A 14533-nucleotide genomic window follows, 5' to 3' on the forward strand; every position below is an offset into this window, starting at 1 on the left:
ATAATTAGCTCAGGGCCTATTTGTTCATTATTCCTGGTACTCGCATTGTCTGTTTAACGAGATATATAAACATGTTGTACTAAAACGTCCTGTTTTCAAGTCAATATGCACCAAATATATTTCATCGCACTTCGAGTTATTATTGTTTTATGTAGTGACATTATGACATATGCTTCTTTTTCATGACTACTTAAAGTGATTGCCCCATTTTAAGGTCTGCATATAAAACATTTCATGTCCGTGCTTACGTTCGAATTAGTGGATTGATGAGATATGCCTACTCTTCATGAATTCCTAAAATCAGTCCTTAAAATGTCTCTTTTTCTAATCTCAATATCAACAATTTTCAGCTCGCGCTTCGCGCTCGCATCATTTGGTTAGTGAAATACGTATGGTCTTAGTAGATTCCTACAAACGAGCCTTAAAATGCCCCTCTTCAGATCTGAATTTCCTATATTTTTAGCTCGCACTTTGCGCTAGTGAGATGCGTATGATAATCATGATTACTATGACTTCAATAAGCTCTTCATGTGTTTGGATGTGATCAAAATCAGCAATCGCTCGGTACTCGCATTTGATGACTATGGTGAGATATGTATACTCTTAATGGATTCCAAAAAAAGAAATAGTCATTAAAATGTCCCTGTTTGGGGTCAATATACACAAAATTTTCAGCTCGCGCTTCGCGCTCGCATCATTTTGTTAGTGAAATACGTATGGTCTTCGTAAATTCCTACAAACAAGCCTTAAAATGCTTCTCTTCAGGTCTCAATTTCCTAAATTTTCAGCTCGCGCTTCGCGCTTGCAATATTTGATTAGTGAGATGCGTATTTTAATCATGATTACAATGACTACAAAAAGTGTTTCATGTTTTCTAACAAAATCAGCAAGCGATTGGCACTCAAATTAGATGAGTATGGTGAGATATGTATTCTCTTATTTGATTCCTAAAAATATTCCTTAAACTGTCTCTGTTTGGGGTTAATAAATCCAAAAATTTTAGCTCGCGCTTCGCGCTCGCATTGTTTGTTTAGCGAGATAGATACGTATTTTTATTTTTTTTAATTGCTTATTATGTCCCTTTTTAGGTCTGAATATCGAAAATTTTCAGCTCGCACTTCGCGCTCGCATCATTTGATCAGTGAGATACATTACATATCCGTTTAATGGAACAGTCCTTAAAAATGTCTCTATAAGGTCAATGCCTATACCTGGCAATTGAGCGCGCTTTGCGCGCTCACCGAGTGACTCAAAATTTTTGCTGGTGCCCCCCCCCCCCAATGCCGTGACCCACGGTACGCCACTGGATTTCAGTATTCCTAACATCATGCCAAACTTTACATAAAATAATATTTCTTCTTGGAACTTTTATAGATAATGCAAAATGCGATAAAAAAACATCAAGTCGCATCGGATCGTATAGTGTCAGCCGGGTTTTAGTAAAGCAGCGTCTATTGGTCTGCTTTACGACATTGATTTCACCATACCAATTTAGTATTTGCACGGCCAGATTTTTGGTCTAATGGAACAAGTACTTTGGTATAAAAATAACGTGGAACATGGTCTTTGTGACGTCATCATTTCCGAGTTAAATAAAGTGAGAGAGAGAGAGAGAGAGAGAACAATTGACATTACTTCCAAACCCCTCTTCATGTACAAAAGCCTGCATCGTCCAGCTAAATTTACACGACTTGATGGCCCACATTTTTACCCTGATTGTCCTCCTTCTTCTATCCATGCAGAAAATTGTGATCTTGACGCGGTACCTAATTCAAATCAGACAACGAATGTTACCGTCGAACACGATGCCACAGTCGTTGTAGCATGTGACTCGGGCTACACTTCTGAGTCGGACATTACTACTACAGAACTTACTTGTGATAATGGGAACTTCTCCCCTTCACCTCCTACATGTTCCGGTAAGATCCTGCCATTCTTGAATTAAGCTAAAATGCGGAGAAAAAGATGTTAAGACATACAAAATAATACACACAATTGAATAATTACACACATCCGATGGATGTTTCATATAGCTGTACGGGCGACTTAACGACTTAAAGGGATGCTCCGGGCTGAATATATTTTTATTTTGATAAATAGAGCAAAATGCTGAAAATATGATCAAAATAACGAAGTTAATGAATTTGGGATTTATTAGCAAATAAATTCAAAATTCAATAACTTCGTTATTTCGTTATCCGATCTATTGAATTTATTTTTTTTATTTTAAAGATTTCCATTATTCTGGTGAAACAGGCATGTCTTCATGAACATTCATTAGGTGGGCTGATGATGTCATGTCCAATCACGTTCTTTTGTATTGTATTACATGAAGTTCATGAATTTTAATGAATTAATTGAAAAATTATGATTAACCTAAATATAGGAGAAATATTGGAGCCCAACAGTCCATAGCGTATGGTTTGTTAGAATTCCAGTTTAGATTAAGATTAAAGTGATTGGTTAACATTGATTTGAATTTTAACAAATCTGAGCTAGAAGGTTACACTTGTCACCTGTGTCTGTGATATGTTACAAAAAAGAAGCCCATAAAAAATTGCGTTCGAAAATAATAATTAAGTGCTTCAAAAGTGAAATATAAAGTGACCGGAAACACCACCTTAATTTCATCCCATACACTTATGTGTACTATTTAGGCGTCTATTAGACGCCTATTTACAAAATCAGGGTTTGCCTTGTAGTTTTAGCTTTTCATTCTCAATAATGGTTGTTTTCAGGGTTTATTAGTTCTAATACATGCACTTGTACACATGTTTCATCTTGGTTTAAGAATTTTTTAAATCGGCTGCTCACAAAGTTAAACAATACCTTTAAACCTTGGTTTAATTTTCAGAATGCCACCCTAAACTTCTGATGTATAGATGTTTTAACGAACCATAATTTAGCAGTAATCTCCCCGGAAGAATCAGAATATACGCCATTTTATATCTTGTATATTTTATAGCTATATGTACTGTGGACAGCGATTGCTTAAATGGAGGAACATGTAACGCCATGGATTCAACTTGCAACTGTACATCCGACTTCACAGGCTTAAACTGTGAGACTGGTAGGTTATCATCATTCCTTCTGGTTTGATAGCATTTAGTAAATTATTTGTCGCACATTTAAATACAATTTACTTCTTAAAGGTCAAGTCCGCCCCAGAAAAAATGTTGATTTGAATAAAAAGAGAAAAAGTTAACTACCAAAACGCTGAAAATTCCACCAAAATCGGATGTAAAATAAGAAAGTTATGACATTTGAAAATTTTGCTTATTTTTCACATAACAGTGATTATATGCACACCTCAAATGAGACAGTCAATGGTGTCCCTCGCTCACTTTTTCTTTTGTTTTTTATTGTTTGAAATATACAATATTTCATTTTTTATAGATTTGACAATAAGGACCAACTTCAATGAATCATATAGTATTAAACAATGCTCATTCCACATGTTCAGGAAGGAATTAATCGTTGTTTCACTTGACAATGAGGAGAAAAATAGAATATTCCATATTTCATATAATAAAATAAAAAAGAAATAGTGAGTGGATGACGTCATCAGTCTGCCAATTTGCATACCGACCAGGATGTGCATATAACTGTTTTGTGAAATTAAGCAAAACTTTAAAATGTCATAACTTTCTTATTTTACATCCGATTTTGATGAAATTTTCAGTGTTATGCTTATTGGATTTTTCTCTTTTTATTCAAATAACTTTTTGTTTGGGTGAACTTGTCCTTTAATCAATTATTTAGATGAAATATGTCAGGTTTATCCAAACTGCAACATGTCTAGAGTACCGAAATAAGACATCATCAATTTACTTTTTGTGCATTTCAGCATTTTCATGATTTCGGTAGGGCGTGACGAAAGACCCCGAGACACCGATTTCAATATTAATCGGTTTATGATAGCCTGGTCAATAAATACTTGAAAGACAATACTGAACTTAGTGTCAATTTGTCTGTTTCACGATATTGATTTCAAAGACCCAATTCAGTATTTACATGGCCAGACCTTGGGCCTAATGAAACAATTGACTCCAACTTTGGGTTGATGCTCCACGAGATATGGTAAAAAACCACGTTGAAATAAATTAAAAAGAAGCTTTGTGACGTCATCATTTCGGTATATTTATAGAGGTAGAGAGGAAAACAGGCATAACACAAATCATCTCCAAAAACCCATACCTCTTCCTGTACAAATTAAAGCCTGCATCGTCGAGATCAACTTACATAACTTGATGGTGCACATTTCATCCCTCCTTTTACTCATTTTCTATCCATACAGAAAATTGTGTTCTTGAAGCGGTACCTAATACAAATCAGACAACGAATGTTATTGTCGAACACGATGCCACAGTCACTGTAGCCTGTGACTCGGGCTACACTTCTGAGTCGGGCATTACTACAGAACTTACTTGTGATAATGGGACCTTCTCCTCTTCACCTCCTACATGTTCCGGTAAGATCCTGGCATTCTGATTCATGAAACAATTAAGTTAAATGTGAAGGGAATGATGTACAGTCATACACATAATACACACATTCGATGAATTACACACACCCGGGGGCCGTTTCATAAAGCTGTTCGTAAGCATGGTAAGTTAAGATGACTTTATACGACTGGTGATCCTTTCTTGTGGTAAATGATATTCACCATTAAATGTTCATTGGTGATTATCTAGCGCATACGTTTCACCAGTCATTCTTAAGGTCCCTCTTAACTTACGAACAGCTTTATGAAACACCCACCAAGTAGGTGTTTCATAAAGCTGTACGTAATAATAATAATAATAATAGTCATTTATATAGCGCCATCTATCTAGAAATATTCTATTTCGAGGCGCATTGTTTATAATTGTTATTACCCCGGCTTTAGCTCGAGCTGCTATTCAGCGCTCAGTGCATTCAAGGTATTAATCCTGACGGATACCCATTCACCTCACCTGGGTTGAGTGCAGCACAATGTGGATAAATTTCTTGCTGAAGGATATTACGCCATGGCTGGGATTCGAACCCAGGACCCTCTGTTTCAAAGTCAGAAGACTAATCCACTGGGCCACAAAGCTCCACATACTTGCGGGCGACTTTACGACTTCACGAATTGACTACTTTCTTTTAGGATTCAAAATATATTCCATTATTAGTTTCGCCTGTTTACGTGGTTTAACCCACCGAATGTGTCTAAATGGAGGGACACGTAATTTGCTAACAACTACCTCCATAACAGTTTGTTTGAATTGGTATTATTCACGATCCAAAATACAGAAATATATTAACAGAATATACATTGCGTGATCAAAACGATTATTTATAACAAAACTCCTAGACCCTTTCCTCATGTTCATTTTAATCAATTAATACAATCCAAACAGTATCGAATTTGTAACAATGTTCTTGTAGGATAAATATTTACTTACTGATATTCATTTGTAGCTATAATTTGAGAAGGCCAATATTTATAGTAGTATCGAATCGGGAATCGATTTGATTTGCAATCGGGTCTGAGTACATAATATACACCAGCGTCGTCTGCTACGTAAACTAAATGAGCGAATATGACCAAAATTAACCATTATGTTTATGCATATTAGAACACTTTTCCCCTATCAGCCTATTCGGATTTCTGGGGACTGTTTGTATTTCTTCTATGTACCTTAAAGAAATGTTCTGCATTTCAATAAATTATGTTGCAATTTGTTCCAAGTGAAAATTTAAAATGACTGGACTATATATCTTGTATATTTGATAGCTATCTGTACTGTGGACAGCGATTGCTTGAATGGAGGGACCTGTGACATGCTATCAACCTGTAACTGTACATCAGACTTCACAGGCTTAAACTGCGAAAATGGTAAGTTATCATCATTCCTTCTGGTTTGATGGCATTAACATATTTTCCCGCACATTTAAATACAAATTATTAATCAATTGATTATTCAAATGGAATATCTTAGGTTTCTCCAAACTTCAACAAATATGTACAGAGCACCAAACTAAGATTTCATCAATTTACTTTGTGTGTATTTATTTTAAGCATTTTCATGACTTCGGTATAGGGCAGGACGAAAACTCCCCACACACCAATTTCAATATTAATTGGTTTATGGTAGGCCAAGGTCTGCTCAATGAATTCCTTAAAGACCCTACTAAAATCAGTGTCTATTGGCCTGGTTCATTGATTTCACCATATCCCAATTAAGTATTTACACCGCCAGATTTTGGGTCGAATGGAACAAGTACCTCGGTATAAAAAAGCGTTGAAAAAAAAGGCTTTGTGACGTCATAATTTTGGAGTTAATAATAGAGAGAGACCTGTGGGCATTGCGCGATAATCATCCCCAAACCCCATTCCTCTTCATGTGCAAAAGCCTGCGTCGTCGAGATAAATTTACACGTCGACTTGATGGCACGCATTGCTACCCTGATTTTCCTTCCTTTTTCTAATCCATGCAGAAAATTGTGATATTGAAGCGGTACCCAATTCAAATCAGACAATGAATGTTACCGTCGAACACGATGCCACAGTCGTTGTAGCTTGTGACTCGGGCTACACTTCTGAGTCGGGCATTACTACAGAACTCACTTGTGATAATGGGACCTTCTCCTCTTCACCTCCTACATGTTCCGGTAAGATCCTGGTATTCTGATTCATGAAACAATTAAGTTAACTGTGAAGGAAATGATGTACAGTCATACACATAATACACACATTCGATGAATTACACACACCCGGGGGCCGTTTCATAAAGCTGTTCGTAAGCATGGTAAGTTAAGATGACTTTATACGACTGGTGATCCTTTCTTGTGGTAAATGATATTCACCATTAAATGTTCATTGGTGATTATCTAGCGCATACGTTTCACCAGTCATTCTTAAGGTCCCTCTTAACTTACGAACAGCTTTCGGTAAGATCCTGGCATTCTTGAATCAAGCTGACAAAGTGAGAGAGAATGATGTTAAGACAAAGACATACATGTACACTAGTAATACACACAATAATATATATATATATGTATGTATATATATATATATATATATATATATATAAAGGAAGAGGGCCCTTTGCACAACGTGTATTGCAACGCGTCATGTTCTACGTATAGGCGTAAATAATTCAAGCATTAACGCTAGACGTAGCTTCCAAGTATCTCTTTTATTGCGAGCTTTCGGCCAGTAGGGCCTTCATCAGGCCTATAATGCATTGAAACAAACAAAATAGAACAAAACCATACAAATAAAATCGTAATAACAACAAATTAAATAATGTGTAACAATCTTAATGTAACCCTTCTGTTCTGTACTCAACCCCCTCTGTTGTTATTTTTTGTTATCTTAGTGTAATCCTTCTGTTCTGTACCCTTTGTTACACATTATTTACTTTGTTGTTATTACGATTTTATTTGTATGGTTTTGTTCTGTTTTGTTTGTTTCAATGCCTTAAAGGCCTGATGAAGGCCCTACTGGCCGAAAGCTCGCAATAAAAGAGATACTTGGAAGCTACGTCTAGCGTTAATGCTTGAATTATTTACGCCTATATATATATATATATATATATATATATATGTATATATAATACACACACCCGATGGGTGTTTCATAAAACTGTACGTGCGACTTTATACGAACATGGACCTACTACTCTGTCAGAGTAGTAGGTCCATGATACGAACGATTGGTGATCCCTGCTAAGGAACTACGTCAACACAGACAACACCAATGAGAATCTATAGTGTGTATCATTTACAGCAAGAAAGGATCACCAGTCGTTAAGGTCCCCATTCCACAGAGGGGATACCTTTGAGGGACCTTTGAGGGACCTTTGAAAGACCAAAAATGGGCAAGGTATTACAGCTGTCTCCAGGATCCCTGAAATTTTTCATATCTGTGGAATGGCTCAGAAAGACCCCTCAAAGAACTATGAACGACGGATTGATACTTCTTGTCTTACTGGACTTGGGCTACTACCTTTTGATTCTTCATGGCCTTTAAAATGTTGAGGGTTCCCTATTAGATAATGTCAAAGACCTAAGGGTAACTTTTTTTCATCCTGCATTGTCGACATCGAACGCATCAATGCACATTTAATCACAACACTTTTATTTGCATTATCTACAGCTGAGGAGCAACAGAACGCAACTGCAACAACAATGGAAGAGGAAACAACCGCAACCACTTCAGACGCCGTGCAACAAAACACGACCACAACAGATACCGTTCAACAAAACACAACTTCAACAACGCCAATGCAAGAGAACACAACTGCAACTTCAACGCCACAAGATACAGCTTCAACAACACCAATGCAAGAAAACGCAACTCCAACTTCAACGCCACAAAATACAACTTCAACAACACCAATGCAAGATAACACAACTCCAACTTCAACGCAACAGAATACAACTTCATTAACACCAATGCAAGATAACACAACTCCAACTTCAACGCCACAGAATACAACTTCAACTGCACCAATGCAAGATAACACAACTGTAACTTCAACGCCACAGAATACAGCTTCAACAACACCAATGCAAGATAACACAGCTGCAACTTCAACGCCACAGAATACAACTTCAACAACACCAATTCAAGAAAACACAACTGCAACTTCAACGCCACAAAGCACCACAGACCAACAAAACACAACTACACAAAACACAACTACGACAGCTGATACCACAACAGGTTCGCCCACGACAGACGTTTCGCAGGAGACCACTTCTGAGGGGGGTACAACGTCAGAGGCAGCGACAACAGGAGACACCGTTCCAGAAACAACAAGTGTTATGACCACGACGACACCTGCCGCAACAACTGTTACAACCACCACGACACCTGCCACAACAACTGAACTGTCAACCACTGGTACGTTGGTCAGGAATTGCCATGAGGGGGGGGGGGGTGGCCTACTGACAGGTGGACACCGGCCGTCCAGAAAAAAAGCTAGATTTGGTCTTTATCACGGCCGGACAATGAATGCACGTATAATGAAAAGGGTAGCAAATTGCCAATACCAGACAAAAAATGGTAATCGTGTCACTACTTCATGCTTGAAAGTTGTATATTTGTACTCCGTCATACTAATACAATATTTTGGGCATTACCAAGGGTAAGGGGAATGCTCGTTAAGGTTACTCTGATGACCTCAGAATGGAAAGATGCTTATTTGTGAAGGGGTATACTTTGAAAGTCCGGGGCGAGCAGGGTGTCCATTTTCTAATTACAGTGACCTCCCAGCGCGGGGGAATCACACATACCTGTTGCCTGAAAGTCGATATTCCATTACCACTACAACTCTGGTGCGTCTCTTGTAAATGACGGTTCTCTGAAATTGAGCATAAGTAGTTCGGAAGCATGGTTGACTCCCTGTTCTTCCCCGGCTGGAAAGAACATGTTGCGCAAATTTCTCATAGTATATTCCCAGAGTGGACTACCTGAGAAGGTGGTTCACACGGTTAAACTGCTCTATTCCATCGTATACACTCTTAAAACTGTTGGGCAACATACTGTCCACACAACGATTGGTTTAATAAAAATTTATATTCTGGGTATTTGTAAACCAATAATGTGTACTTTGGGTGAGAACTACACAGTATTGGTTGACAACTACCCAGAGTTGGATACATTTTTCAACCAATTGTTGTATGGACAGTATGTTATTTTAAAAGTGTATGTTAGTACCAATGCTATGGGTGTCATCAGTGATAACCCTGGATGCTTTCAAACAACTATTTTCTGCTTCTTTACTTCTATGGTTGATAAATACTAACCTCTTCAATGTAGACCCCGTAACATACGAGTGGGATTTGATTTAATTTGATTGATTTGATCTATTGATTTCCGTTTCACAATTGTACATGATATGACAAACATAGTGTAACAAGGTCGGAAATACTGCAAGACATAATATAATATATATAACATAATCTTAGATTTAAGGAACACAATTCAGTAAAAAAAAGTTACCTCAGATGACATTTGTATTTAAAAGTAAAACGGAGGGTCTTGCCGGAAAAAAAAAACAAAGCTTGTACAAAAGGCAAGCCCCTAACTTAATTTCATTACAAAATTACAACAAAGAAATATTGGGTCGTAATAATATAAAGAACTATTGTTTAAAATGAATACAAACAATTTGTGTTCACTTTACAAAACACGTAACTGATGGATCGTGTGGGCAACAATTGAAAATATCACTAACTTGACTGTGGAACTATATACTTTTCTTAGATTAAAAAGAATTTGCGTCATCAAACACTAGTGTTTCATGACGCATATTCTTTTTTTGTATATCCATGTTGGTAAGAACACTTGGTGTATTGTATTTCATGTGATCTTTATGAAACTTAAAAACACTTTTTTTTTTTTACATTGACATTATTCTAAATGCCAGCAACTCCGGACCTCGATGAGTGTTTAACCGGGATACATGGCTGCGACACCAACGCACTGTGTATAAACACGGTGGGAAGTTACAGATGTGAATGTCGAAATGGGTTTGAAGGCGACGGATTCTCCTGTTACGGTAAGCACCAGCAATAATGGAATCGTAGAAGTGTCACCCACATGTTGAGATAATTACTTTGGAGTTTGGACAATCGACATCTTTAATCAGCTATCTTTGATCTCGTCATGTCTGCATCCTAAGAAAGGATGATCTGATTCTATTCATTTCAATTAAACATTTTTTTTCGATTGTCATTGCACAGGTTACAACAAATTTCATATAAATTAACAAAATAAATATATCGTAATTTATCAATGCATGTAAATACAATGTGCAATGTATGTACATTGGAGGTACAGGTGCTTGTGTCGGGGTACGCCTGTAAGAGTATAAAACTTAACAACAAATACCAAAGAAAGGGAAGAAAAGGAAAGGGAATACTAAAGAAGGGAAAGAAATAGAAGAAAGGAGAAGAAAAGAGGTAATGAGATGTTATGATGACAAATGTAGCATCTCGTCATGTCTGCATGCTTTAGAAGAGATGATGTGATGACAAGACATCGGATCTCGCCATGTCTACATCCTTTAAAATAGAATATCTGATGACCTCACGTCTGGGGATAGAGTTTCATGAAAGGGCGTTTTATCCGACGGTTGCCATGGTAACAATGCATCTCGGCCAAAACAAAGGAAAGGTGTCAGATCCGGCAACATGTCGGATGAAAAATGTTGAGGAAATGCTCCCCAGATCTTATCATGTTGACTACCTTTAGAAGAAATCATTGGAAAGCAAGATGCGTGTCCATGTGTAGCGAGGCACGCGCACATAGGAACATAATGCGGTAGGAAATAATTTGCGAGTGATATCAAGGATCTCGTCATTTGATCATCTCTTCTAAAGATGTGAAGATGACGAGATATCTGTTCTTGGCATCAGGCGAGCATTTCAGGAAAGGACATTTCGGACGCTTTATCCAACAGTTACGATAGTAACAGTGCCTCTCGGCCAATCAATGATTAGGAAAAGTTGTCAGATCTGACAGAATTGCTGATCATCTCTTCTAAAGATGTAGAGATGACGAGATTCAAGATCTTGGCATCTGTTCATCCCTTCTATGTAGAGATGGCGAGATCCAAGATCATGGCATCTGATCATCTCTTCTGAAGATGTAGAGGTGAAGAGATCAAAGATTTTGGCATCTGATCACTTCGAAATGACGAGATCCAAGATCGTGTTGTCTGATCATCTCTTCTAAAGATGATACGATGACAACACCCACGATCGAGTCACTCGACTGCTATAAAAGACTATAGGACACGACGAAATCCGAGATTCTATTATCAAATAATTCTTCAGCAGGATGCTTGAGATGTACACCAAGGAGGCACTTTTAAGCTTCCATAATCATCGGAACTAATGTATCCATTCATTTTTCTCTCCCTCTTTTTTTTTTTGGGGGGGGGGAGGGTGGGTATAAAATATTCGGGCAATGAAATATATCACATTTTCACTTTTTAATATCAATACATTGGTTGACATTACAACGGTCGTTTTTAGAGAAATCCAGCGTTTTGATGTATGTTGAGTTTAATATTTGTCATATTGGATGAAAAACACACACACAAAAATCAAATTCATGAAGAAACTTTCGAGGTATCTTTGAGTGAAAATGATCAATCATCATTTAATATTACGGGAATATTAATGTAGCAAATGTTGTACATGAAATAATTTGGACTGTAATCCAGTCACTCTATTTCAGATTTTAGAAGTGTTAAATAATTATTTCGGGTGGAATTTTCCTAAGGATTCAATCATACAACATATCACAGACAAATAGGCCTTGCAACTCCGTTTTTTTTAATCAAATCATAACGGAGTTCTTTTTCAGGCGCTGCGACATACGGAGGGTTTCAGAACACAGTAAATGTATTGAAAATGTTTGTCAAATAACAATGAACAGCTTTGTCGAAAATTGATGACCCAGAACAGCAGTTTCGTCCTGAATTCGGGAGCAGATGAAAAAGTCAAAATTTATCTTTTATCCAGATTTAAGGACGAAACAGCTGCTTCGGTTTATCCGTTTTCGTCAAGGTCTTGTTTTGTAGTTCTTTGGTATGGCGAGCATTTTACTCTAGATTTTTTCTGTTCTTGAGTCCTCCGTTCACACATGAGCGAAAAACTCCCTGATATTAACCAATGCCTTCAACTTAAAGGACAAGTCCACCCCAACGAAAAGTTTATTCAAATAAAAAATGAAAAATCCAACAGGCATAACACTGAAAATTTCATCAAAATCGGATGTAAACTAAGAAAGTTATGACATTTTAAAGTTTGCTTAATTTCACAAAACAGTTATATGCTCATCCTTGTTGGTATGCAAATGAGGAGACTGATGACGTCATCCACTCACTATTTCTTTTGTATTTTCTTATATGACATATTCTATTTTTCTCCTCATTGTCAAGTGAAACAACGATTAATTCCTCTTGAACATGTGGAATGAGCATAATATGGTTCAGTCAAGTTGGTCCTGAATGTCAATCTGTAACTAACGAAATATTATATAATTCAAACAATAAAAAACAAAAGATATAGTGAGTGATGGACATCATCGACTGTCTCATTTGCATGTCACTGAGATGTGCATAACATTTTTTTGTGAAAAGTAAGCGAAACTTTAAAATGCCATAACTTTTTTATTTTACATCTGATTTTGATGAAATTTTCAAAATTATGCTAGTTTAATTTTTCTCTATTTATTCAAATCAACATTTTTTGGGGGTGGATTTGACCTTTAACAACCTAACCACCGTTAACACTGGACAAAATTATCACCCCTTAGACCTCGATGTCGAGAGATAGCTCTACCATTTTAATAGAAAATCATATTTTAACGTGTAATATAAATGATCTAGATGTTTTATCTAATGCACTGTTTAGAACGCATCTACATCGCCTATGATCCTGGTTTCGATGATATGCGATACTATGGAAGAGGATTGCTTGCTTGGTATACGATCCGACTTGAAACAGGTTTCCCTGTCGGGCGTTCTACGCTGTATTCCTACATTACGGTGAGTGTTAAGGCCACCGCACACCTTACGACTGTTCGCGATCCGATTTTGGAACAAATCGCATTTTGCTCATTTTCTGAACACGTGAATGCAACATATAATTTTATTTGGGGTTAAAATCAATTTAAAGAATACTAATATAACCATTTTGAAAGATTGTAAGCTTTTATTTTGGAGTAAAGGCCAAATTAGTTTCAAATCGTAGCCAATCGTACGACTGCCATGACGTCATTACGACTATACATGTATATTAAATTTGCTTTTATTCTAAGAAGGATGATAGCATAGTCACAGAGTTGAACATAGGTATTCGTACGATGATTTAGAACATTACACAGTAAGATATTCCTCAATATTAACATCAAATTCTACTACATTTTATTCAGAAATCGGGTCGCAGACCAATCGTAAGGTGTGCGGTCGCCTTTACAATACGGCGACAGCGGCCTGGGTACATTTTTTAAAGGGGATACGGGTTCTGAAAACAAACAAAAATGCAAGAAAAAAAAGGGCTTTCACTCCAAAATGAAGCTGATTTAATGTCAAATTTCTACATTGATTTTCAGCATACCATTTCGAGGGGTTACTGCCTGTATATTCCAAGTATATATAAGCATACTTATATTCTAAAGAAATTATTCACTATGCAATTCTTATTTTTAGACCTGACCTTGTCAATTTATCAATTTTCAGCGGTCTTGTGAGCAATCGAAATGCAGTGAAAATGTAAATTTGTATGTAGAAATTCGAATCATTGGTAATGAAAATCATTGGTATCAGTGTTGACTGGTAATAATTCTTTCGCTTTTGATATTCGGTAATTTCTTTTTCGTTCTAATTCAATGTCATTTAATTCTCTAGCTTCAAAATCTAAATTCACAAATTTGATTCAAATTATCAAAGTTGATTATCAAGTGAACATAATTCCCAAGGATACCAATAATTTTTCTGATAACATGTTTACATACATTTTGTTTATTACTGTATTTGCTTAC

General features: G+C 36.7%; 1 protein-coding gene across 3 annotated transcripts in view; it reads left to right on the forward strand.

Annotated features, from left to right (window-relative positions):
* The window catches only part of LOC129267997 (mucin-4-like), a 79685-nt gene that overhangs the window by 22027 nt on the left and 43125 nt on the right, over positions 1–14533 (forward strand). For 2 of the 3 annotated variants that reach the window (XM_064104480.1, XM_064104481.1), the window contains 8 exons: positions 1743–1919; positions 2966–3070; positions 4298–4471; positions 5762–5863; positions 6466–6639; positions 8129–8878; positions 10407–10538; positions 13405–13538. In XM_064104480.1, the coding sequence (XP_063960550.1) occupies positions 1743–1919; positions 2966–3070; positions 4298–4471; positions 5762–5863; positions 6466–6639; positions 8129–8878; positions 10407–10538; positions 13405–13538 (1748 nt within the window). The remainder of the gene's footprint in view (positions 1–1742; positions 1920–2965; positions 3071–4297; positions 4472–5761; positions 5864–6465; positions 6640–8128; positions 8879–10406; positions 10539–13404; positions 13539–14533) is intronic. The other variant, XM_064104482.1, reaches the window with a different exon arrangement.

This window comes from Lytechinus pictus, chromosome 9, assembly GCF_037042905.1.
Source record: "Lytechinus pictus isolate F3 Inbred chromosome 9, Lp3.0, whole genome shotgun sequence".
In the NCBI taxonomy this organism is placed as follows: domain Eukaryota; kingdom Metazoa; phylum Echinodermata; class Echinoidea; order Temnopleuroida; family Toxopneustidae; genus Lytechinus; species Lytechinus pictus.